This window comes from Ceratotherium simum, chromosome 20 (assembly GCF_057802395.1).
Source record: "Ceratotherium simum simum isolate JZ-2026a chromosome 20, ASM5780239v1, whole genome shotgun sequence".
Taxonomy (NCBI): Eukaryota; Metazoa; Chordata; class Mammalia; order Perissodactyla; family Rhinocerotidae; genus Ceratotherium; species Ceratotherium simum.
The window spans coordinates 14,348,448-14,374,755 of NC_141919.1; the positions used below are offsets into that span (position 1 = coordinate 14,348,448).

General features: G+C 42.9%; 1 protein-coding gene across 13 annotated transcripts in view; it reads left to right on the forward strand.

The window, feature by feature from the left end:
- The window catches only part of PRUNE2 (prune homolog 2 with BCH domain), a 346,173-nt gene that overhangs the window by 75,106 nt on the left and 244,759 nt on the right, over positions 1-26,308 (forward strand). Inside the window, exon 1 of one of the 13 annotated variants that reach the window (XM_087444450.1) lies at positions 20,496-20,669. The exons of 11 other annotated variants lie outside the window; for them this stretch is intronic. In XM_087444450.1, the coding sequence (XP_087300576.1) occupies positions 20,634-20,669 (36 nt within the window). In that variant the 5' untranslated portion in view covers positions 20,496-20,633. Of the gene's footprint in view, positions 1-20,495; positions 20,670-26,308 lie in introns of those variants that run through there. One more of the 13 variants, XM_014794701.2, reaches the window with a different exon arrangement.

Consider the following 26,308-nt stretch of genomic DNA (forward strand, 5'->3'; position numbering starts at 1 on the left):
TTCTCTTGCCCGGTCAGATGTGGTGTTTGAAAAGATGTTGCTGAGACCGATGTCGAAGAGCATACTGCCTATGTTTTCTTCTAGAAGTTTCATAGTTTCAGGTCTTACATTCAAGTCTTTAATCCATTTGGAGTTAATTTTTGTGTATGGTGTAAGGTAAGGGTCTACTTTCATTTTTTTGCATGTGGCTATCCAGTTTTCCCAACACCATTTGTTGAAGAGACTTTCTTTTCCCCATTGTTCTTGGCTCTTTTGTCAAAGATTAGCTGTCCATAGATGTGTGGGTTTATTTCTGGGCTTTCGATTCTATTCCATTGATCTGTGTGTCTGTTTTTGTGCCAGTACCATGCTGTTTTGGTTACTATAGCTTTGTAGTATATTTTGAAATCAGGGAGTGTGATACCTCCAGCTTTGTTCTTTTTTCTCAGGATTCCTTTAGCTTTTCGGGGTCTTTTGTTGTTCCATATAAATTTTAGGATTCTTTGTTCTATTTCTGTGAAAAATGTTGTTGGAACTTTGATAGGGATTGCATTGAATCTATAGATGGCTTTAGGAAGTATGGACATCTTAACTATGTTAATTCTTCCAATCCAAGAGCACGGAATATCTTTCCATTTCTTTGTGTCTTCTTCAATTTCTTTCAGCAATGTTTTATAGTTTTCGGTGTACAGATCTTTCACCTCTTTGGTTAAGTTTATTCCTAGGTATTTTATTCTTTTTGTTGCAATTGTAAATGGGATGGTATTCTTAATTTCTCTTTCTGCTACTTCATTGTTAGTGTACAGAAATGCAACTGATTTTTGTATGTTGATTTTGTATCCTGCAACTTTACCATATTCGTTTATTACTTCTAAAAGTTTTCTGGTGGATTCTTTAGGGTTTTCTATATATAAAATCATGTCATCTGCCAATAGTGACAGTTTCACTTCTTCCTTTCCAATTTGGATCCCTTTTATTTCTTTCTCTTGCCTGATTGCTCTGACTAGGACTTCCAGTACTATGTTAAATAGGAGTGGTGACAGTGGGCATCCTTGTCTGGTTCCTGTTCTTAGAGGGATGGCTTTCAGTTTTTCACCATTGAGGATGATATTAGCTGTGGGTTTCTCATATATGGCCTTTGTTATGTTGAGGTGCTTTCCTTCTATACCCATTTTATTCAGAGTTTTTATCATAAATGGATGCTGTATCTTGTCAAATGCTTTCTCTGCATCTATTGAGATGATCATGTGATTTTTGTTCTTCATTTTATTAATGTGGTGTATTACGTTGATTGATTTGCGAATGTTAAACCATCCCTGCATACCTGGAATAAATCCCACTTGATCATGGTGTATAATCTTTTTAACGTATTGTTGTATGCGATTTGCTAGTATTTTGTTGAGGATTTTCGCATCGATGTTCATCAGTGATATTGGCCTGTAATTTTCTTTTTTTGTGTTGTCCTTGTCTGGTTTTGGTATCAGGGTAATGTCAGCTTCGTAGAATGAGTTAGGGAGCTTCCCCCCTCCTCAATTTTTTGAAAGAGTTTGAGAAGGATAGGTATTAAGTCTTCTTTGAATGTTTGGTAGAATTCACCAGGGAAGCCGTCTGGTCCTGGAGTTTTATTTTTGGGGAGGTTTGTGATTACTGTTTCGATCTCCTTACTGGTGATTGGTCTATTCAAATTCTCTACTTCTTCTTGATCCAGTTTTGGAAGGTTGTATGATTCTAAGAATTTATCCATTTCTTCCAGATTGTCGAATTGGTTGGCATATAGCTTTTCATAGTATTCTCTTATAATCTTTTGTATTTCTGAGGTGTCTGTTGTAACCTCTCCTCTTTCATTTCTGATTTTACTTATTTGTGCCTTCTCTCTTTTTTTCTTGGTGAGTCTAGCTAAAGGTTTGTCAATTTTGTTGATCTTTTCAAAGAACCAGCTCTTGATTTTATTAATTTTTCTATTGTTTTTTGGTCTCTATTTCATTTATTTCTGCTCTGATTTTTATTATTTCCTTCTTCTACTGATTTTGGGCTGTGTTTGTTCTTCTTTTTCCAGTTGCTTTAGGTGCATTGTTAGATTGTTTATTTGAGATTTTTCTTGTTTGTTGAGATAGGCCTGTATCGCTATAAACTTCCCTCTTAGAACCGCTTTTGCTGTATCCCATAAATTCTGGCATGTCGTATTTTCATTTTCATTTGTCTCCAGGTATTTTTTGATTTCTTCTTTGATTTCTTCGTTAACCCAGTCGTTGTTCAGTAGCATTTTTTTTAATCTCCATGTATTTGTGGCTTTTCTGATTTTCTTCCTATAGTTGATTTCTAGTTTCATACCGTTGTGGTCAGAAAAGATGCTTGGTATTATTTCAGTCTTCTTAAATTTATGGAGACTTGTTTTGTGGCCTAATATGTGATCAATCCTGGAGAATGTTCCATGTGCATTTGAAAAGAACGTGTATTCTTTGGTTTTTGGATGGAATGCTCTGTATATATCTACTAGGTCCATCTGTTCTAGTGTGTCGTTTAAGGCCAATGTTTCCGTATTGATCTTCTGTTTGGATGATCTATCCGTTGGTGTAAGTGGAGTGTTAAAGTCCCCTACTATTATTGTGTTACTGTCTATTTCTGTTTTTATGTCTGTTAATAATTGCTTTATATATTTAGGTGCACCTACATTGGGTGCGTAGATATTTACAAGTGTTACATCCTCTTGTTGGATTGTTCCCTTGATCATTATGTAATGCCCTTCTTTGTCTCTTTTTACAGTTGTTGTTTTAAAGTCTATTTTGTCTGATATGAGTACTGCTACCCCAGCTTTCTTTTCATTGCCATTTGCGTGGAGTATCTTTTTCCATCCCTTCACTTTCAGTTTGTGAGTGTCTTTAGGTCTGAAATGTGTCTCTTGTATGCAGCCTATATATGGGTCTTGTTTTTTTATCCAGTCAGCCACCCTATGCCTTTTAATTGGAGCATTTAGTCCATTGACGTTTAAAGTAGCTATTGATAAGTATGTACTTACTGCCATTTTTTAACTTTTTTTTTTTTCCTCAGTGTTTTAGTAGTCCTTCTCTGTTCCTTACTTCTTCTATACAGAATTGATGGTCACTTTAGTTTGACCTCTGTCTGAAAGCTGTACTCTTTAATTCCCCTCCTCCCTTCTTTTATGTTTTTGGTATCATATCTAACCTCTTTTTTGTGCATTTGTATTCATTATGTTCTTATCATGGAAATAGATAATTTTTCCTATTTGTGGTCTTCTCTTTTCCCCTTAAATCAGTCCCTTTAACATTTCTTGTAGCACTGGTTTCTTGGTGACAAATTCCTTTAATTTTTGCTTATCTGGGAAAATTTTGATCTCTCCTTCCATTTTGAATGATAACCTTGCTGGGTAGAGTATTCTTGGCTGTAAGTTTTTTCCTTTTAGCACTTTAAATATATCATGCCATTCTCTTCTAGCCTGTAAGGTTTCTGCTGAGAAGTCAGCTGATAGCCTTATGGGGTTTCCTTTGTATGTAACTTGACATTCTCTTGCAGCTTTTAGGATTCTCTCTTTATCTTTAATTCTGGACATTTTGATTATGATGTGTCTTGGTGTGGGCCTCTTTGGGTTTATCTTGTTTGGGGCTCTCTGTGCTTCCTGTACCTGAATGTCTGTTTCCTTCCTTAGGTTAGGGAAGTTTTCATCTATTATTTCTTGAAATAGATTCTCTGCCCCCTTGTCTCGCTCTTCTCCTTCCGGGACACCTATAACACGGATGTTAGTGCGCTTGATGTTGTCCCAGAGGTCCCTTAGACTGTCCTCACTCTTTTGAATTCTTTTCTCTTTTACCTGTTCACCTTGGGTAATTTCTTCTATTCTTTCTTCCAGCTCACAGATCCGTTCTTCTGTATCCTCTACTCTGCTTTTGAGTCCCTCTAATGAATTTTTCATTTCCAGTATTGTATTCTTCATTTCTGATTGGTTCTTTTTTAATATCTTCCATTTCTTTGTTGACATTCTCACTGAGTTCATCTATTCTTCTCCCCAGATCAGTGAGCATCCTTAACACTCTTAGTTTGAACTCTCTGTTGGGTAGGTTGCTCATTTCTGTTTCACTTAGTTCCTTTTCTGGGGTTTTGTCCTGTTCCCTTACTTGGAATGTATTCTTTTGCCTCCTCATTTTGCCTCTTTCCCCGTGCTTGTGTCTACGTATTAGGTAGGTCAGCTAAGTCTCCTGCTCTTGGATAGGTGACCTTATGTAAGTGATGCCTTAGGAGGCTTCCAGTGTGCTTCCCTCAGTTCTCAATGTTCCAGGGGTGACCCCTATGTTGGCTACGTGTGTCCTTCTATTGTGGCCTGTTAGCTCTCCCTATAGGCACCCAGGGAGGCTGAGTTATGCTCCTGGCCAGCTGTTGTAATGCTCAGCTGCTTGTAGTTGTTGTGGGCCCTTCAGTCTCTTTATCAGGTGTGGGGAGCCCCAGCACAGTTGGCTGTAAGCTCTAATACCACATTTATGTTGCAGTATTTCTTTTAACTGAGTAGGCCCCCAGCGTGGCAGGTTGTTAGGCTCAGGGCCTTACAATTACTGCAAGCCTCTAGCCTATTATGTCTCTTGTCAGCTCTCTGAGGATTGCAGCTGGGTGGAGCTGGCCTCAGGCACAGGAGCACCCAATTGTTTCAGGCTTTGGAAGGTGGGGCAAACCTCCTATGTGGGTCTTTGAGAAGCACAAGTCTTCTGCAGCTGACAAGCCCTGTTGCCCACAGGTCCACACACACAGTCGACACAGTCCTGCCCCGTGTGAGTGCCCCGACCTCCCCAAGCGGACCCAGTCTCTGCACGGCGGGAGCCCCACACACTCCGCCACCGCCCCACACTCTCCACCCACTCCTTGTGCACACCCTGCCCCGCTCTAGTCGGCTCAGTTGCCAGGCTGCAGAGAATCCAGTCACCAATCTATGCAGGCCCACAAGTTGCCTGAGGGCTTGTTGTTGGGTGGGGCCCGTCTCTAGGGTGGGCTGCCTGCCCTGGCTGAGCTGGATTAAATCGGTGCTCTAGCGGGTGGAGCAGACCCTGGGCTAGCAGGCCTCAGGGAGAACTCCAATGGCGTCTGTGTCAGCACGCCCACACCAGGCCACAACAATGGCCGCCGCCAATGTCTCAGTCCCTGGAGAGGTCTCACCCCTCACCAAGATGCACTCAGGGCCTATTAGGTGAGTCTCTTGTCACCAAAGCACTGTGCACCTTTCTTTCTGGTGATTTTAGGATGCTTTCTGGAATGGGTGAGTTTGCGCGCGGGCCCTTTAAGAGCCAGTTTTAGTTTCTTTGTGAACCGGGTTTTCTGGGGGTATTCCCCAATGCTTTAGTAGCAGGCAAAGTCAGATATTATGCCGCTGGTCTCGATTGTGCTGGGTCCACAAAATGCCCACAGCGGGGGTGCTCCCGGCTCAGGGCCCCGCGCCTCCAGGGAGGCTGCGTACCTGTGGGCTGCTCCCGGCGGCCGTGAAGCTGGCGGCTTGTGAAGGCGGCGTTTTTCCTCTCCGGAAGGGGGTCTCTGCCTCTTCTACCCCAGTTAGGATTGTCCGTTGTTGCAGGAGTTTCTCTTATCCAGTTTTCAGTTCTGTCTCAGGGGTAATTTTTCCACGAGTAGTTGTAAATTGGCTGTGTCCACGGGAGGAGGTGAGTTCAGAGTCTGCCTACGCCGCCATCTTGACTCCACCTCCTCTATCACATTTTTATTCCACAGGCCTGATTCGTTGATCTAGCCAACTAGATTGGTGCTCCATTTTCCCTCACCACTCCCACCACCACTTCCCTCACCACTTTTGTAGAAAAGACCTAGAAGGAGCTACTCAAGAAATTCCCACGTGAAAGAGTAATAGTTTTCCATCCAATAAGAGCATAAGAGTAGCCACTGTACGTCTAGCTAACCGTATGCTTTTAACAAGCCTCAGTTTTCTCATCAGTAGAATGGGGGTGTGGGAGGGTTGGATTCAGTTTGTGAGCCCTGAACTTCAATGATTCTACAAAACCAATTCACTAGCATAGCAATTTACTGGAATCAAAATAGCCTCACCAATAGAAACTAAACTCCCTTGAAAGAAGCATTTGATCCAGCTTCCTCAGAGTGCTGTATGAGAACACGATGCTAAGATGTCATATTTTATGAATGCTTTAATTTGGTTCTCACCGGAGGAGTACAGCAGTGATGTAAGAGGCTGTTTATGAGATTATGCCGTTGGGGAATGCTTGTGCCCCATGACTGTAAGGGCCGTGATTCACTTACACGCAGACATCAAATGTTATTGCAAAGTCATTGGGAAAATTCTAATTATTTGAAAGCCATCTATAAAATATGTATCATTAATTAAGTAATATGAATATGAAGTAAGATCAAATTCTGGATCTGAGCTTCCCTTCATACTGATCACCTCTGGAGCATTTCAAACTGCGTAGTCTCTGCCCTGCTTTCTTCTCTGATAAGAATCAGTGGCGGTTGCCCACCCAGTGTAAGTTGGAGGGTGCGACTGAAATCACCACCACACCCCCAAAATAGCTTTTCCACCAATGCTTTTGAAATGTGTGCTACTTGAGATGGAGAAATCTTTTTTCTAGGTTTTTATCTTCAGCATTTCCTTGTTAAGAATATTGCAATATAAATTGGTCATTAGCACAGGCCTGAGATGGACAATGCAGTTGCCAAATGTATCAGTTTTCTAGGGCTGCTGTAAAAAATGAACACAAACTTGGTGGCTTAAAACAACAGAAATTTATTCTGTCACACTTCTGGAGGCCAAAAGTCCAAAACCAAGGTGTGGGCACTCTTGGTTCCTTCTGGAGGCTCTAAGGGAGAATCTCTTCCGTGCCTCTCTCCTAGCTTCTGGTGGCTGCCAGAAGTCCTTGGTGTTTCTTGACTTGTAGACGCGTCACTCCAATCTCTGAATCTCTGACTCCATCCTCACATCACCTCTTCTGCTCTGTCTCTGTGTCTCAAATCTCCCTCTGCCTTTCTATTGTAAGGACACCTGGCATTTGATTTAGGGCTCACCCCAAATCCAGGATGATCTCATCTCGAGACCCTTATTAGTTACATCTGCAAAGACCCTTTTCCCAAATAAGATCACATTCATGGGTTGCAAGGGTTAGGATATGGACATATACTTTTGGAGGGGGGGGACACTATTCAACCCTCTATACCAAGGGAGGCCATGACAAAAAGGGACCTTGGATAATAAATTTTGACTAGAAAAAATGGTAGAAAGAAAGACTTAAAAAGGTAGCATCAAGATACTAGGTTGATAGGCTGGCCCTGTGGCTTAGCGGTTAAGTGCGTGTGCTCCGCTACTGGCAGCCTGGTGCGCACCGACGCACCGCTTCTCCGGCCATGCTACGGCCGCGTCCCACATACAGCAACTAGAAAGATGTGCAACTATGACATACAACTATCTACTGGGGCTTTGGGGAAAAAAAAAGGAGGAGGATTGGCAATAGATGTTAGCTCAGAGCCGGTCTTCCTCAGGAAAAAAAGAGGAGGATTAGCACGGATATTAGCTCAGGGCTGATCTCCCTCACACACACACACAAAAAAAGACACTAGGTTGGAATTGGGGGAAGGGCTGGGGATGAGGAAAGAAGTAATTTCCATTTTACTGAATGGGTATTCTGAAAGGGGAGTTGATAATGCACGAAGAAAACTTTGCCTTTGGGGTCTCCTCACCACCCGAATTCATTGGCTTGTCAAGTCATTGGCCCTCATGCTGTTGGTACCAATGGAGAACCTAGGAATGTGACTTGAACTGAACTATTATGTGGGTGTTGTTTTTTCTAGCTCCTCATTCATCTATTTATTTGTTCATCATTCATCCATTTAGCAAACATTTATTGAGTACTTACTATGTTCCAGGAACATGGTAGGCTACCTTCCTCTCAAGTGCATTGTTGGGATCTCTGTCCTTGCTTGCACCCTGCATTGGACTGGATGTTCAGTGGAGTTGCATGGTGTCAAGTCAGTCTCTAAGATTACAATCAAGTACAGTCAAAATTACCCTAGAGAACTCCTCAAAACATCTATAAAGTACACTCACATGGTTTTCTCTGTGCCTGAATAAATGGTTCAGACATAACAAGCAATCACAAGATGAAGATGAATGGAGCACATCCCGGGATGATTAGCTTTCTTTTTCTAATATTATTTCAGTTGTTTTACTTCTCCCTTTGCCAAGCTTACAGAATTAAATTTGTGAAAATTATACATTTATTTCATGTGACTCTAGCCAAAACCACATGAGTAGCTAGTGGAGATGTAGCAATTGCAAAGTTCGAAAACTGTGAGCCAGAGGAAACTATAGAGATATTTTGTTTGTTTGTTTATTTAGAAGTCACTGTTGTGTGGTTGAAGGAGACCTGGGGGTCAGACAGGTCTGGGTTGCATGAGACCTACATGCAACCTACAAAAGGCTGGGTTGCCTCCTGGTACATTTTAATGGTGCCCTCTAAGGAAACCCCTGTCAGGTATCCCCCAAGGCATTGAAAACAGTTTAAATCTTTACTGAAGTCTCATAAAGATGCACCAAAGAGGAAGTCTGTACATGGTACACAGTATACTTTCTTAAAATTCTCTCTCTTGCATCACTTTTCAAGATTTCACACGTCATAGGTGGCAGCTAACTAAAATTCCCATTTTTCATCCCTTAAAATTCTGTTAATTCTCCCAAGACTGTCTGCACTCTGGCTCTTTTCTTCTCTCTCTCCCCTTGCTCTGGCTTCCTGATCTCAACTTCCTGCCCTTTTAAATGTAAATCAATGAGATGACTTTCTTCAATTCTCTTAACCACTTTTTCCCCCAATCAGATCCACAAAGTACAAAGCAAAACTGCACAGGAAACTCTGGGATTAACTGGGATTTGAACTAGCAGTCTGATTTGCTACTTACTAGCTCCATGTGATTTTGGGAAAGTTACCCTTAACAGGATCTCTGATCCTGTTTTTTTTTTTTCCTTTTTAAATTTCTAAAGTAGAGCCAATAATGTCAACTTGGTAAAGATGATTTGAGGATTAAGTGAAATTTTATTAAGTGAAAATAAAAGGAATATTTTCAGATTCCTATCACATACTGGCCCATATGAGGCAATCAAAAAATGCTAGTCCTCTTGTTCCTTTCTCTGGAGACAGACTTCTGTGTGGAGACAAATCATAATCAAAGGTTGCTTGGGTGGCTGGACCGGTGGCCTACTGGTGAAGTTCACGCGTTCTGCTTTGGTGGCCCGGGCTTTGCAGGTTTGGATCCTGGGCATGGACCTACTCAGTGGCCCGGGGTTCACCGGTTTGGATCCTGGGCATGGACCTACTCACTGCTCATCAAGCCATGCTGAGGTGGCGTCCCACATAGAAGAACTAGAAGGACCTACAACTAGGATATACAACTATGTACTGGGGCTTCGGGGAGAAAAAAGAAAAAGAGGAAGATTGGCGACAGATCTTAGCATGGGGTCAATCTTCCTCAAAAAAAAAGAAGTTGCTTGGTCAGTGTGGAACCAGATCTCATGAACAAAAGCTCCAAAGGCACTGTGCCAAGAATAACTGCCGAATCCATGCAATCATGAGAATTTTTTTTGCCGTGGCAACTATAGGCTGGGGTCTACCCTCCACCAAGAATTTGGTTTTGGAAGAATTCCCAAAATAAAAGAAGAATGTTCAAATAGTAAAGAGTCAAGAAATTTCTAATGTCTGCTACATTGGATAGTTTTTATTTGGTGTTTTTGGCCTCTTTCTGTAGTTTCCATTTTGTGGAATTTGGAATTACTACTCACCAGGGGAAATTTCACATGGCTGGAATATGCCCCATTAGTACAATGTATTTTAGCATTACTAATGCAATGGTATAAATACACATTGCATTAGAAGTAGTATTTAGTCAGGTAATGGATTTTAAATTTATTTTACTTCCATGTTGGCTTTACCTTCAAAATGTGTTTATTATTGTTGTCATTGTTACTATCATCTTCCTTTTCTACATCTCCCTTGCTACTTCTCTGGGTGCAAGCCATCACTACTTTTTGCAAAGATGACAGGATGGACCACTAAGAGGTCTGCAACCCTTCCTCCCCACCTTACCAGGATTGCTCTCCACATAGCAGCCAGAGTGGTCTTTATGAAAACACACATGAGGCCATGTTACTCCTCTGATGGTTTCTCAATATTGTTTTATCTGGAATAAAATTCTAACCTCCTCTCTTGACCTTGAGGGCCCCAAGGAGCTGGCCTTGCCTCTCTATCCAAGAATATGGGCTGCTTCTCCCCTTGTCCTGGGTGCTGCAGCCATGTTGGCCTGCCTTCTAGTAGCACACTTGCCCTCATGTTCCATCTGCCTAGAGTGTCTTCCCTTCCGCCTCTACATGGCTGGCTTCTTCCTGTCATTCAGGTCTCCATAGAGACTTTCTGGCCACTTAGCCTAAGTAGGCCTGGCACTCCCCTAAGCATTATCATGTCATTCTGTTTTTTCTTGATACCAACCACTACTACACTCTGACATTTTGAATTGATTGTTTATTTATTTAATTGCTTATTGTCAGTCTCCCTGAAGTCTTCGCGAGACCACATGCCTGTATGTATCTCCAGTGCTTAGGATACTACCTGGAATATCATCAGAGCTTAATAAACATTATCTCTATGTACAGGGATTTGCCGTAGACATGACGGTGAAGACCAAACAAATCCTCGATTCCTTCCCGCTCCTTCTAGGTCTTTCCCCCATTTAGAATTGTCCCTTTCCAGAGCTCTCAGGGTCTCTGGGTCATTACTAGGCTTTTTTATCACAAAGAGAAAGAATCCATGTTTCCTGCATCCTCCTCCTCCCCTATCAGTTTACTCTACTCCAGGCTGCCTCTGCTGTGTGCAAAGTTCAACTATCTGCCTCAATTTTAATTATTCAGTGTTGAATGGGCATATTTGCATATGCAAATATTTGAGGAATTGAAATTAACAGATGTATATTTGAGACTATTTTAAAGTATCGTTGTGTCTGCCTGTTTTCTTTACTTCTGTGGCCCAGTAGTAATTCTGATCTTAGTGATTCTGTGTTTCTCCATCCAGCATGTTTTCAGGTCTGTGCTAACCTGAGTCAGAGTTCTGGAACATATTGTCTTTAAACACAACTGAAAACCACTATTTTGATCCCTTTACAGAATGTAATAAAAGATTTCAAAAGTACCTGCATTTCTTCGTATTTCTATGTGGTTGATGAGCCTCTCTTCTTAAAGGCTTCAGCTAGAGAGGAATTGCTTGACAATTATTCTTATAATTATTTGAGGACCTATGGTGGAAAAGGCACTGTGCTGGACGTAGTGGGGAGATACAGACAGGAGTAAGGCCAAAGCCCTGTCCTCTGGAGCCTCTCAGTTCCACAGGAGGGAGAAGATGTGAAGACTGATAACCTTGGTGGCATTTGGTGGATGACATAGCATTCAGCATAAAATATTTGTCATCAACAAAAGCTGCCAGCTGTTACTGAATGGTTTTGGTGATTTCCATGACATTTTCCAAAAAACAATGACTTTCCTCTTTTGATTTGTACATAAATAAAAGTTTTTCTACTAACTACACTATTGGGGGAAAATGGATCTATATCAATTTATTGTTAAATGAGCAAATGATCACATTAAGTTCTTATTGCAGTTTTGGAGTGATAATAGAGCAGGCGTTCCCCAGCTACTGATTCCACATTCGAAAATTGTTTTTGGAATGTTTTTTTTTCCTTCCTTCACAGAAAGTAAGGTGTCGAGGACGGGGGCATGGGAGAAGGAATCCAGAATCTGGAAAAGGTAGTATCTGTTCCTAACTTCAATTTCTGAGCTAAGTCTAGTGGAATATTGACATGAATCCTTGAAAGGTGACAGAGCACTTGGAGGGCAGCATTTCCCAAGGGTGCTTAATTCCAAGTGGTGTCACCGAGGGGGTTGGTCAAGGAGAGCTTGACAGAGACATTTGTTGGGAAGCAAGTCTTTTGCCATGATGCCCAAGCTAAAGAAGACACAGCCAAGGAAACAAGTACTGCAGCTGGGCATTGTGGCTCCATGTTAATGGAGTTGGATTGCCTTCTTCCCTTCCTTCTTCAATGGTTTTATGATGCAGAGATTTAAAGTGGAGAAATACAGAGCAAACAATTCTTTGCCCTCACTTAAATTGACAGTTTGTTGGACTTTTTAAAATATGCATTTCTATTTTACTACTTTCTACACAATATTTCTGGAAACACATTGAGCACTGAATTTCTTTTGTTCTCACTGAAATATCACCACTGTATGAGAAAAGAGATCAATGGTCTTTGTTAAACAACAATTTAGCAGCCTCCTTTCATCTGAAATTTGAGTCATTTTTTTTTTTTCAGGCTTCCTGTCATGAATAGATAATTCCTCTGAGGACATCAGCGTTTAAAACATAAGAAACCAGATACCTACAGCAAACCCTGCCAGTTCATTTTTCTCCTTCCAAGCTTGCTGGTTTGCATCTCTTAATTACTGACTTGATAAGTTGATGTTCCTTAAAACACATTATTTATTTTTTTTTCAGGTAAACATTTTAATGCCATTTTAACATAATCCCTCTAAGTTGTCCACAAACATATAAAGCTACAAAAATATTCAAAGACTTTTTATTGAACATAAGACCATTTTTCCTCATATTTTTTCATGTTCTTTATGGATATATAATGATTGCATGATTTAGTGTTGTAACCATAGAATTCTAGAGTTGGAAACATCCGCTCAAATCATTCATTTTTCCTAGGAAATGAAGACCTGGAAATGCTAACATCACTATTCCAAGGACTAACACTCAAGCCTTTGAATATCAGTACCTGGATTTTTCCACTTAATCAAGGTGGGGGGGTGTTGAGGATGGGGGCTAGGTAAAGGGGTACATGGTGGGAGAGAAGCAACTGTTTAGCTGAACCATGACCTCTGGCAGGAATTTTTAATGACTTATGATCCCCAAGCTTTAGAGACATTCACTTCTTTCCCTCTGGTGAATTTTCTGGTGCATCTGCCAGCAGCGGGTGTGATATTTATGTGGCCAAATAATATTGGGTAGGTGAGGGTGTGACCAGCTGATTCTCAAGTGTGGTAGAAGAGCAATTGAAAGAGTAGCAGATTGAGTAACTATTTCTCGCCCAGTCTCTGTGTTCGTTTTTTCAGGTGTGCAGGAATGCACAGGCAGTGATGTGCAATAGTTTAACACCTGGGTGCTGGACCTTGTCACTTGAGATGGAATCTTGACTTGGTCACTTACTACGTGGGTAACTTTAGGCAAATTGCATCTTTGCACCTCAGTTTATACATCTTTAAAATGAGGATAACAATAGTACCTACTTCATACATTTATTATAAGGACTAAATGCTATTAATATAAGATTAAAACAATGTTTCATGGAAAGTGACTGCTCAATAAACATTGGCCTTTGTAATGAAAAGGATTTGGAATTTTTTGTTTTTTAATGAGAAAGATTGGCCCTGAACTAACATCTGTTGCCAATCTTTCTCTTTTTGCTTGAGCAAGATTGTTCCTGAACTAACATTGTGCCAATCTTCCTCTATTTTTTGTATGTGGGACACCACTACAGCATGGCTTGATGAGCGGTGTGTAGGTCTGTGCCTGGGATCTTAACCTGCAGACCCTGGGCCACCAAAGCAGAGCATGCAAACTTAACCACTCCTCCACCAGGCCAGCCCTGAGGGTTTGCAATTTTTAAACTAGTATCTAGATTTCCATCCTTGGGCATGTCAGTAAAGAATTTTGGGCCTCAGTTTTGCTGTCTCTAAAATGGAGTTAGTTATAGTTTCTGTTGTTCTGGACTTTGTAGAGTTGTTACAAGGATGAGAGATCATGTAGGAAGACTCTCAGGACTTGGAAATTATTACTATTCCACTCTCCTTGCCAAATACTTGCCCAGTGGAAATGCATAATGGGAGCATAAGTTAAACTTTGTACTGTAACTCTGCAACATGCAGTATTGTTTTGAAGGGACTTGAGATGCCTTCTGCAGGAGGAGACTGTGTACAGCTTGAACTACCTGCCCTGAATAGTGTAGTTTGAGAGGAAGCAGAGACATTAAGACCATCACCCCTCATCTTTCAGCAGGGCACAGATCTGAAAGCACGGCCACTGCCTCATTATCCTGATGACTCATGGAGCCAGAGTACTTCCCCTCTCCTCTGCTGTCCTTTCAAATTAGATTCATTGTTCTACAAGATGTCTGCAGTTCCCAGAAATGATGCAAGTGTATGTGCCCTGTTCAAAGCCCGGACATCTGACTCTCAGGACGTTCTCCCAAGCGATCTGGATCCTGCCACTCACTAACACAGCCACTGACAATTCCAGTAACCCTTCTTTTTCTTTCTTAACAGAAGCTCAGAGAGGATTATGGCTATATAGACTCCTTTTTAAAAAAGTCTTGCAAAGCCTAATGTAAAAAATTTGGATATCCTTGCAAAAACACACAAGAAAAAAAGTGAATTCTTTTTGATATTATTTTCAAAATTGGAAGTATTTGACCATCCACAGGGTCAAAAGCAGGTGTTTCATAGTTGCTTAAAAGCTAAATGAGAGGCACTGGTATACATATATTAGTTAACCAGTTAATGCACATCAGCCTTCAGTCTCTCATCCTTGAAACAAGCTTGAAATGCTTTTAAATCTAGTCCAAGTGGGAAGCACACTTTCTTGAACATCTTTTGTCACTTGAAATAATTTAAAAGCAGCAAACAACACACCCGCGCCAAGGAGACCACACCTGTCGGAGGTGAGGTTGGTCTGTAAGGAAGCCAGCGTGGAAATGTGCCCAAGTGGTGAGTCAGCAGCTGCCATCCCAGCTGCATTCCCTTTTCAAAAGAATGGCATTTGTCAGGTACTTTTTTTACCCCCTCCTACCCAAAAAAAATGGTTTCCTCATTGTTCTCCCTTTAATTGTTAACATGTTCCAGTATATGTAGGGATGTTAGCATTTGATTTTTTATGACAATCCTGTAAAATAACTAGGGCAGATATTATTTCCCCCATTTCACAGATGGGGAGACTGATGATCAGAGAGGTCAATGAACTTGCCCAAAAGCACACAGCCAGGTCTCCCATCCAAGTTTTCTGATATCGTGTGGGCGTGAGCTCCAGGGGAGCTGGCTCTGATAAGGAACGCTCCAGATGCCCTCATTGTGGTGCTGATTGCAAGAGCCCCTCAAGGTGGATGCAGAGCAGCAGCGTTCCTGTGAGAGCCCGTGAAGGAAAGACAAGTGCTATGTGGGGTGGGGGGTGGGGTGGGGAGTATAAAACACACAAACCTTGGCTAAGGCCCTTACATTTCATCAGTGAGTACTGCGGGCAAATGTGTTATTGCAGAGAGACATCACTAGCTGGAGCATCTGAGTGTCTTTCTCTGAAACAAGCGTCTCATTGTGTGAAGCGCAGGTTTCCAAAGGAGTGTAACCTTTAGTAGGTGTTGGTTGGTGTAGGATAGATACAAATTATAACATAATCTATTGCATGTTATTATATATAATATATAATACGTCTATAATATAACAATTTTGCATTGTTGGTGATTGCAGATCCATCCACAATTGACCCAGACGTTCCCCTTTTGCTGAGTTCTCTTCATAGAGACCCTGTCTCCACTTCTAGCTACTGCATTAAGTTTCTCCTCTCCTTGACAGACCCTTTGTGATGACAATAATGGCAGCTACGGACCAGAAATGGGGCACTTTGCATGTATTATTGCATTTAATTTTCACAACAATCCTAAAAGAGAGGATTAGTCCTATTTTATAGATGAAGATGCTGAAGTTTAGAGAGGATAACCTGCCCAAAGTTACTTAGGCTGTAAATGGCCAGGAGTTCTGGTTATCTGTTCCTGCAAAACAAATACCTAGAAATTTAATGGCTTATAATACCAATGGTTTTATTATATCTCACTGTTTTGTGGGTCAGAAATTTAGGCAGGGCTCAGCGGAGACAGCTTAACTCTGTTCCACATGACATCAGCTGGGATGGCTTAACTGGGGCTGGAGAGTCTCTTTCTGAGACAGCTCACGCACATGGCTGGCAACTGGGCTATTAGCCAGGGTCCTTAATTCTTTTCCACATGGGCCTCTCCATGTGGCTGCTTGGGCTTCCTTAGAGCATGATGGCTAGCTTCCAAGAGTATGTATTCCAAAAGACACGAAGTAGAAGCTGCCAATCTCTTAAGGCTGGTCCCAGAAACTGTCACAGTGGTACTTCTGCTGTCTTTTATTGCTAGGAAGTCACAGAGCTCTCCTAGATTCAAGGAGAGGGAACATAGACCTGACCTCTCATTGAGAGGAGTGTCAAAGAATTTGCAGCCATGTTTAATCTACCATAGGAAAGATGAGAATCCAGATTGTAGTCATGACACCACGTTGCATCTCAACTAGTACAACGCCAGATGCATTTCTCTATCTTTGCATTTATCTCTTTGTATTATAGTGACCAGACCATGAGCTCCTTGAAGGCAGGGATCTTGCCTTATACATCTAGGGTTAGGCATAACACCTACCTGAGCATAGTCAATGATCCATAAATGCTGAAAGAATGAATGATGGAGAGCTGAGTTCCAGTCCTGGCTCTGCTATTAAGCCTGCTGTTAGTCCAAGCAGGATACTGAACTACTCTGGGCCTTGGCACCCACACAGTAAAGTAAGGGGATGGGATTAGATGATCCCTAAACTCTTCCTTTTCCCAGCACTACCATCGTATTAGTCTGCTTGGGCTACTCTAACAAAATACCATAAACTGAGGAGCTTAAACCATAGACAGTTATTTCTCACGGTTTTGGAGGCCGAGAAGTCCAAGACCAAGGTGCCCTCCAACTCAATTCCTGGTGAGGACCTTCTTCCTGGCTTGCAGGCAGCCACTTCTTGCTATGTTGTCACATGGTGGAGAGAGAGAGAGAGGTCTGGTGTCTCTTCCTCTTCCTAAAAGGACACTAATCCCATCATGGGGGCTCTACCCTCATGACCTCACCTAAATCCAATTGCCTCCCAAAGGCCCCATCTCCTAATACCATCACTTTTAGGGTTAGAGCTTCAACATGCGAAATTTGGGAACACACAAACATTCAGTCCGTAACAACCATTCTGCTCATCTACTCAAGATAATTCGTTACCAAATAAAGAGAGCTCAGATACAAGTCTCAAATGAGAGGAAGCCAGGAGTCAAGAAACATGAGAATGAAAAGAAAAGAATAGAGCCAATGAGATTGTTCTCTAGAGAGATGGGGATGGGACTTTAGGTTCAGATGCTAATACTTGAATTACAATAGTAACACTTGAATAGAAAGGAAGGAAGTTGGAGGAGGCCTTTTCAAAGGTTGAAGGCATCGGACTTGGGAACTATTTGGCCACAGGGGTGAGACAAAGTTATAAGTCAAAGTGGACTCCAGATTTTGTACCTGGGTAACTGGGGGAGTGCAGATTTGTCTAACATCAGCAGTGGTTCTCAACTCTGACTACACGGAAAATTGCCTGATGAGCTTTTAAAAAGTATTGATGACTGAGCCCCTTTCAAGAATTCAGAATTTCTAAAGATGGGGCTGGAGCACCAATATTTTTCAAAGCCCCCCAGGTGATTCCATTGTGCAGCCAGGGTTGAGGATTTCTAACCTAGAGTTAAAGGCACTAGTTTTCTGGCTGCTGTGGAATTATAAGAAACTGAAGATCAAAAGCTGTTAGCCACCAAATAACTTGGGGTATGGATTGTATGGTATATAGAATAATGGCTTCCCAAAGATGTCCACATCTTAATCCTCAGAGCCTGTGACTATGTTAGGTTACATGGCAAGTGGAATTAAGGTTGCTAATCAACTGACCTTAAGATGGGGGGATTATCCTGGATTATCCAAGAAGGTCCAATGTAAGCACAAAGGTCCTTTAAAGGTGGAAGAGGAAGGTAGAAGAAGAGAGTCAGAGGGAGAGGTGGCTATGGAAGAATAGTCAGAGGTGCAATGTTGTTGGCTTTGAAGATGGAGGAAGGCACCATGAATCAAGGAATGTGGGAATGCTTCTAGAAGCTGGAGAAGGCAAAAAAAAAAAAAAAAAAAAAAAGAATTCTCCCCTAAAGCCTCCAGAAAAGAATGCAGCCCTGTTGACATCTTGATTTTTAGCCTGGTAGGACCTGTGTCAGACTTCTGACCTACAGAACTGTAAGATAATAAATTCATGGTGCTGTAAGCCACTGTTTATGGTAATTTGTCACAGCAGCCTCAGGAAGCTAATACAGGTGGTCAGTTCAGGAAGGCTTCCTGGAAGAGGTAACTTTTGATAAACTTTTGCAGGGACATTGGTGGTGGAGAAAAACTCCAGGAGATAGATCTTGAAATTTGAGCCCATCAGAAAAAAAATTTTTAAAACTCTCAAGGCTGTATAATATCTACCCAGAATGTTTAAAATCAAAAGTCAGAGGAATGAAACAGTATTATATGATTGTCACTAAATTCCCCAATGGAATCAGAGGCAAGGAAATCTTGGGAATTTTTCTCAGTAATGTTACTTGGAGTGTGATCAACGTCACAGATTTAAAGGCTGACAAAACACTTGTTTTACCTGGATTTTTAAAATCACTGAAGTCAGCAAAGAAACTGATAGAATCTGTAGCTTCCACACAGCTTATCACCTGAATGTAAACTGGGACTTGATATTCCTATCACTCTCCTTTAATCAGATCTGTGGACTCCGCTGATTTCTTTTCATTGGATCCTCCTGATAAAAATAATTGGATAATCACACACACAGAAAGGGAGAGTAAAAAACCTTCCATATGTACATTTATTCATTAAAATATATTTATTGAGGATCTATATATGACATGAACTGTGTTGGGGATACATCAATGAACGAGACAGGCAAGGTCCTTGTTCTCATGGAGCTCACAGCCTGGTAGAGAACACAGACAATAATCAGGCAATTTGTAGCAGAGTAGACAATATAGGGCTATCAGAGAACATGGAAGGGACAAGTGACTCAGTCTGAGAGTGGAAAGGGAGGAGTACATCAGGGGAGGCTTCCTGGAGGAAGATAACTTTTAAGCCACTCATTCTCAAAGTGTGGTACATGGATCAACACCATCAGCAAACCCTGGGAGACTGTTAAAAATGGAAATTCTCAGGCCTATTAAGCCAGATCTATTAAGCCTGAAATTCTGTGGATGAGGCACTGAAATCTATGTTTTAATAGATCACTAAGTGGTTCAGATACACACTAAAGTTTGAGAACCACTGAAAACCAGAGCTGCACATTAGAATCAGCTGGAGTACTTTTGCACCAGAATGATGCTGTGGTCTCACCCCCAGAGATACTAATTCAATTGGTCTGTGACAGAGCCTGGGATTAAGCACTTTTAAAGTCCTGGGTGATTATAATACGGTTTTAATGTGCAGTCAGGGTTGAGACCATTTCTCTAAGTTGACAACTGAAACATGAGTTAGCCAGAAAGTGGGGGGTGGGGAGAGGGCAGGAAGGGTGTTACAGGCAGATATGCAAAGGCCCAGATGTAGGAGAAAGCCTGAGGTGGTATATCTGGGGACCTGATAAGGCTAGAGAGTACACACAACAAAACTCCAGGGTTTAACATAAGGTTCACAGCTATACATTTAAGTGTTCATTGCAGTACTTCTTAAACTTTCATGTGCACAGAATTATGTGAGGATCTTGTAGGAACTCAGACCCTTATGCAGTAGGAAGTTCTATTGCTCCAGCTTCCCCTGAGCATACACGTCAGAGAGGGAATGGGGACTGCAGAAGGATGTATCTGTGCATCAGCCCCAGGGCCAACATAAGGGCACCCAGTTGGGGTGAACTGCAGATGCCCGTTGCTGGGTGGGTATGTTTTGAGGGTAAGGAGGAAAGATGCAGCCTAGCACAGCCTCCCAGCCCGCTCTTCTGATTATTTTCCATCAAGGTCGTACTGCTTTTAGCTCAGCAGTAACCTCACCTCCCCCCCTCTCCCCCCCCCCCATCTAGCTGTGTGCATCCCCTGGCCAGGTCACACAGAGCCAGCTCATTAACTGACCGCTGGAGCTCTCTGTAACGTGCCAGCCAGCCAGGGGGGCGCTGGCTGAGGAGGGGGGCTCTCTGGGGGCCTCTTCCCCCTCTGTTCCTCTTCCCACCTTCCCTGGCTGATAGCGTCGGAGCCTGCGGCAGAGCCTCCCTCTGCAGCAGCCCCTTGGACTTGGCTCGCACTTCTGGGCGCTGTCCATGGTTGCAGCATCTTTCGGCGCGCCACGTCAGGAGGCCGCAGCGGGGCCCTGCGATTGGCCGAGGAGCCCCTCGCCATCCCACAACACACCCGCCCCCGCGCCCCGGCCCCAAGCTTCGGCCCCGCAGGCGCGTGCCAGCCAGCGTGCGGGGCGCGCCCTGGGCTCCCGGGAGTCACACCCACTTTCCTTATTAGGGCAGAGTCGGGAGCCTCGAACGGGCGGCGGGGCGCGGGGGTGGGGCGGAGAGCCCTGGGACGCGACAGCTGAGGGCGCAGCCACAGCCTCAGCCGCCTCCGAGCGGTAGGAGGGAGCAGCCAGCCGCGGCGCCCTGGCGGGCCACTTTCCCGAGACCCTGCTCCTCTCGCCCGGCGGAGATCTTTCTCCGCGCCCTCCCGGTACCCCTGGTCCAAAGCTCTCGCAACGATATGGAAGAATTTTTGCAACGCGCCAAGTCTAAACTGGTAAGTTGAGGGAGTAAAGCTGGTGAGTGCGTGTGTGTGTGTGTGCGCGCACTGATGGAGAGGAGAGGGCATTGCAGCAAAGGAGGAAGAAACAACTTTGCCACTTAGTTGTCAGGGTGTGCGGGCTGTCCCCTGGAAAGAACCTCTGGAACTCTGGTGCTTACAGCGGGCAATCTGTCTCCATAATCTTCCCCCACAGCCAGACAAGTGCCGAGCTGGAGATGTTCGTGGCCTGGCTGAAGTTAAGTGCTGTGTGTCCAGCTTTGGTCCCTTTGGCCTGAGGTTGGAAAGAGGCAGATTGAGTCAAATTTGCAATTTTCTCATGAAGGCTGGAGGATGCATGGGTGTGGTGCTCCTTGAGAAAAAGAGCCCAGCCCTCTGCAGATGCAGTACGCGTGAGTGTAAAAGAAGACGACTAATCCCTTAGAGCTGTACTTTAGCTGGAGGAGGTGGCAAAACGTGAGAAAATCAGGGTGCCGACTAGGAACGAGGCCTGCGAATGCGCAGTTGACCCAAGCATCCCTCCCCCAGAGCTTGCTCCAGTGCAGGAGTTAGGGATATTCTAGCGCAAATTGTGTCTCTCTGGTCCCCGCTCAGATCAGTAACTTGGGGCAGAGGCAGAAGGCGAAAGCCCCAACTGTTGCTGGTGACGTGGGGTTTGCCAGACTATTGTTCTTCTGGGAGGAGACCGGCGTGTTGGTCTGCTGTGTTTACCCAAACCGCTGTCCAAGGAGTGAGCGATAATTTCACTATCTGTTGACAGCTGCTACACATTCTGGAACAACAGATTCTAGCAGTTTCCTAATTCCAAATTGTTTTGGCTCTCCAGCAAAGCAGTAATAAACAAAATGGAAATGTTTGTTTCTGCACTTAAAAAAAAAGCCTCCGCCTGTTTAGAAGCAATATCTTTAATGAACAGTGAAAGCACCTTTTATGGGCCCGGCATAGGAGGAAATGCATAATTTATGATGCCTTTAACCTTTAAACCTTCACAGAGGCCAAAATATAAAGTCTGCATTAAGGTGACGTCTTACTCACAAGGCAGGATGTTTGCAGGGTTGTCACTGTAACTTATTTGCCCTCACACAGCAAGGAGAGTGCAGACGAAGTGTGATTCTTACAAAAGATTTAACTGTATCTTTAAAAAGACCATTAAAGTTGATTAATGCTAATATAAATACTTTGTTTTCTACCACATGCCTCCCAGAGAGTTGCATGTTTGTGAAGATTTCAGAATTGAGAAAGTTTGTGATCATTTTTGTGTTTATTGTTGGCTCCCTTATAGTTTTACTCTAGCACGAAGGAAAATACAGATTGCAGAAACCCACTTGCATTTCTGATAGTATAAGTGTGCTGTTTGCTCTTTACCTAACAATGAATGAGAAATGGTCAAAAGAGAAAGTCAATTTTGGCAACTTATTATTATTTTTTTGTGTGCCGTGTAGATGAAAATGAATGGCAATCAACGATAAATGCAATTTTAGACTGCACCTATGCTCCACTCCCGTACCATTTATTTTAACAATAAACATTTAGATTGTGAGGTCTGATGTGAGCAAGAGGTTTGGCTCATTTCTGAAGAACAATTGTTGGGAGGGGAAAATTCCCTATTTCAGAGAAATCAGTTGAAAGTAACATGTAAGTTTATTTACTGAGTCCCTTCATTAGAGGAGCAATTGCTCTACGTCATTAAAAAAAAAAGACAGGAAAAAGAAAACGTTGTTTGAAATGCTGTTCCCAGTTTCCTGCTTTGGCCAGAAGAATAATTATGGCTAATTTTATTTTTTTCTTGGAATAGATTTCTTGTTATTGATCACAATTAGCCTTTCATATTCAGCCACAGCGAAGGTGTTTTGGTCACTTTTAGTGTCACATTTCCCCTGACAAATTACATTTTCTAGGTAAATAAAAATTTTACTTAATATGCAACATTAAACTATAGTAATAGATAACCTTCTGCTTTAGAGGCTAGATAACCCTTTTTGTGGGAGAAAAAATTAAGTCAATAATTATGGCATTCATTTGTGAGAAGTTTATTCATAATAAAATAGTAGGATTTTTAAAAATTAGGCTAATCTTTTGGAAAACATTTTAAGGAGAAGAAAATTATCACGCTGGTTTTCACTTAAGGCTTATTAGACCAGAATTAGATAGAATTTAGGTGTTATGTTTAAGCTGTTTTCCATCAGACATTAATATAGACTTAGCTATATGATACCTAAAAAAGTCTAATTGGCAGGTTTTTGCCAATTGACTTCTCGCTTCAATATTCTGCAGGCATGATATACATATTTTAATGCTTTGAAATTGTCAATGTTGCTTCCAAAGTCTTAACATAACCTTGTCATCACTGGAGCTAGCTAATTCCAATAGACCAAAGGAATTTTAAATTGCAAAATGGAATTGCTATTAGCCATAGATAAAATCTCCAGTAATCAAAACTTTGGAGAAATTGTTTCTGTGCCCCCACTTCCCACCCCCATTAGGAGCATTTATCATTCATCCGTCATTGTGAGGAGAGAAGAAGCTCTCTATTCTAGGCCAGGCCTTTGGGTTGAGCAGACATCTTTGAAAGGGAAGGGATATTTTTGAATTTTTATCAAGTAGTTTGGAGCTTAATTCTGTTGAAATTGGGAGAGCACTCTCTCAGTTCTATTTTTCATCCCAATCTGATCCTTGAACTGAGACAGATTCACTGACATAATCCTATTCCTCCTTTTTCCTAAATCTCTCCTTCCAATACCCACCCTTCCTTCCTGAGAACACTCAGTATTTATTAGAAATGGCAAATGTAAACCTCAATTGTGGCCTCAGAGGGATTGTCCCCCCTGGCGCTCAAATGCTTCTCTAGAGCACCTGCCTCCTGCCTGGTTAAGGTGGGCTTGGTGCCCGGAGCTTCTTTGTGAAAAACCTCAGCTGAAGGTGGAGGGCAGCAAGGGGAGTGGTCACTCCTGCCAAACACAGTCGCCAGAAGTGGTACCTTCTTGACAAATACAGACTGACAAATAGGGAACCGACACGATTGTTGTTAAAACAATCAAGACAGTAGCGTAAGCAGTATGAGAGCTAGACTCCCGACAGCAGAGATGGTCATCTAAGGCTGATGCTTCTTACCTGGGTTCACTCCCCCGATGTGAGAACCCAGCGATGCTTCAGATCTGGACATTCACTGCTAGATCTAGAAATCAGAGTGAAAACACATTTTCTTTTTCTCCTGCCAGTGCCCACCTGGCTTTTCTACCATCACTCGTTCAGACCTGGAATAGGGACAGAGATCAAATCCTGTAGTTCCAAGTCAGTCTTTAAATTTTAGCCATGCTTTCCATTTTTAGTTATGCCATTTCTACGGTGGTGTCTTAGTCATTCTCAGTTATACCATTTCTATGGTAAGAGAAATTGAAGGAGGGGAGGGAATGAGGGCCCCTGCCCTAGGCTATGATTTGGGAAATGTCCTCCAATTGCGTAGTGGTGAGCTCAGAAAAGTATTCAGGCCAAGACAGCCTCATGATGGCAGTAAATGATCCAAGATCCCATGAACTTTGGGGAAAAAAATGAAGTAAATGAGGAGTCAGAGCCCTGGGGCTCTGGCTGGCAGGAAGCGATGGTCCCCACACTGGGTAGACTGGCTGCTGAACCTCTCCCACTGCCCAGACCCCACCAGCTGATGCAATTCAAGCAGCTGCTCATGGGTGGGGGTCATTGCAGCTCACATGCCCTAAGATGTAGGTCATGAGCTAGCCTTGGGTGTGTGCGTGGGGGAGTGTCAGCTGCCACTGGAAAGATACATGGGGCACATCACCGTACCAGCAATGCAGTTTTCAAAGAGTGGGTGGGGAGAGGGCCACCACTACAGTCTGGAGAATGCATCTGCCACTTCAGCAGTGACAGCTGCAGACGAAGAGCTCATTTCTGTGGTGGGTTTGGGTCAATACATGGACTTCTATAGAAGAAAAGTTCTGGTGACCTAAACGTCGGCTCATACTCTGTGGTATGTGGCATGGGGACAAGAAAGCACATTCACAACTCTAAATGAACAAGCACATTAGAGTTGATAGAGGAGATGGGGTTTAAAAAAAGAAAGAAAAACCCTGCAGCATGTCTGTAGAATAATTGTCTTGATTGGAAATTGGAGGAGTATATTCTTTCCGATTTCCTTTACAGGAAGAAGGTCTTGCTTGTCAATAAAAAGCATCTTTAAAGTGAATGCTCCATACCTTTTAGAGGGCCACTGTGGTAAGGACTAGTAACGATGGAGACGCTGGCCAAGCAGTTTCCTTTGGGGAGCTGAGCTCATTCTGATCACAGACCACAGGATCAGCTCCCTGCCCATCCTAAGGGAGGGCAAATGCACTTGAGACTGTGCCTCTTGCCAGAACATTCAGGAGCAGGAAACTCAGGAATCCAAAGTACGTCTGTGAATGTGGTGTCACCTCCTTAGGGGCTGATGGGATGGTTGCTTTAGTCCTGGAGTCAGCTCCATTTCTTGCTGCCCGAGCTTTCAGACCGAGAGCTGTGGACTGTCCCAGCCCCAGGGCCTTTGGAGAAGAGCCAGACTTTTCAGCATAAATCTCAGAGTGGATTGGTCTGCTTCAAAGGTAAAGACTTGGTCACTGTCATTCAGACAGCACCTTGGGTCTTGGAGAACGTATGATCAGGTGGTCGAGGACACCCTTTAATCAGTGATTTGGGGAATATTTTATGTTAACTAGGCAAAAACATGACAGCTTTGGTATAACCTGTTTGTTTTATGTAGCCTTTATTTAGGCAGATATTAACATTGTTTGGGGTTTGGTGCACCAGTCTGGGGAGCTCTTGTAAGCACTGGTGACTTGGTGATGGAGGCATCGCTCTTCCCTTACATCTATCCCTCCCTGGAGAACTAGTTGAGGAAAGAAAAGGGTGATGGAGGGATACCTGAGTCTGGATAAAGGCTGCAAATGAGGAAAGAACCTCTGGGGACCAGAGGGATAAAATGCCTGGTGTTGTCTGGGTTATTGATTGTTCTTGAACCCTGGGGTTTTGGGGAGAGTCATGGAATTTGGAGTCTTCTTTGAAAAGAAACCAGGGAGGGGCAGACCTGCCATGTTCAGGAGGCAGCATTCACATGGACTTTGAGATGACTGGCACCCTCTGGGTTTGTGCAGTACGCAGCCTGCACAATCGCATGTCCCAGAGTAGCCTACTCAAAATCTCTGGCCATGTCCCAGATCCATTTCTACCTGAGCCCTCTGGCTTTGGGCTTTGGTTTCCAGGGAAAGGTAATCTTTCTTCTTAAGAGTTCTTGGGAGGCTAATTGGGCACTACATTGCTCTGAAAAATCAGACCCCCAAAGTCTGGGTTAGAAAAACTAAGCTGATAACACAGTCTTGTGTTTTTAATCTGAAAAATGGGATAATGATGCCTACTTTGCAGGTTTGTTGTAAAGTCAAAATCATGTACCTATAGCCCTTAGCACAGAACCTGGAGCAATGGCTGCTTCTCCATTTGCCCCCAAGCTGGTCCTTTTTTGCAGTTCCTTATCTCAGTGAATGATATTATTATTCATCCAGTTTCTCCAACTGGGAGCTTTCTCCTCCTTCATCCTTTCCCCACCCGCCATATCCCAGGCGTCACTAAATCATCCGGATGACTGCAATGGT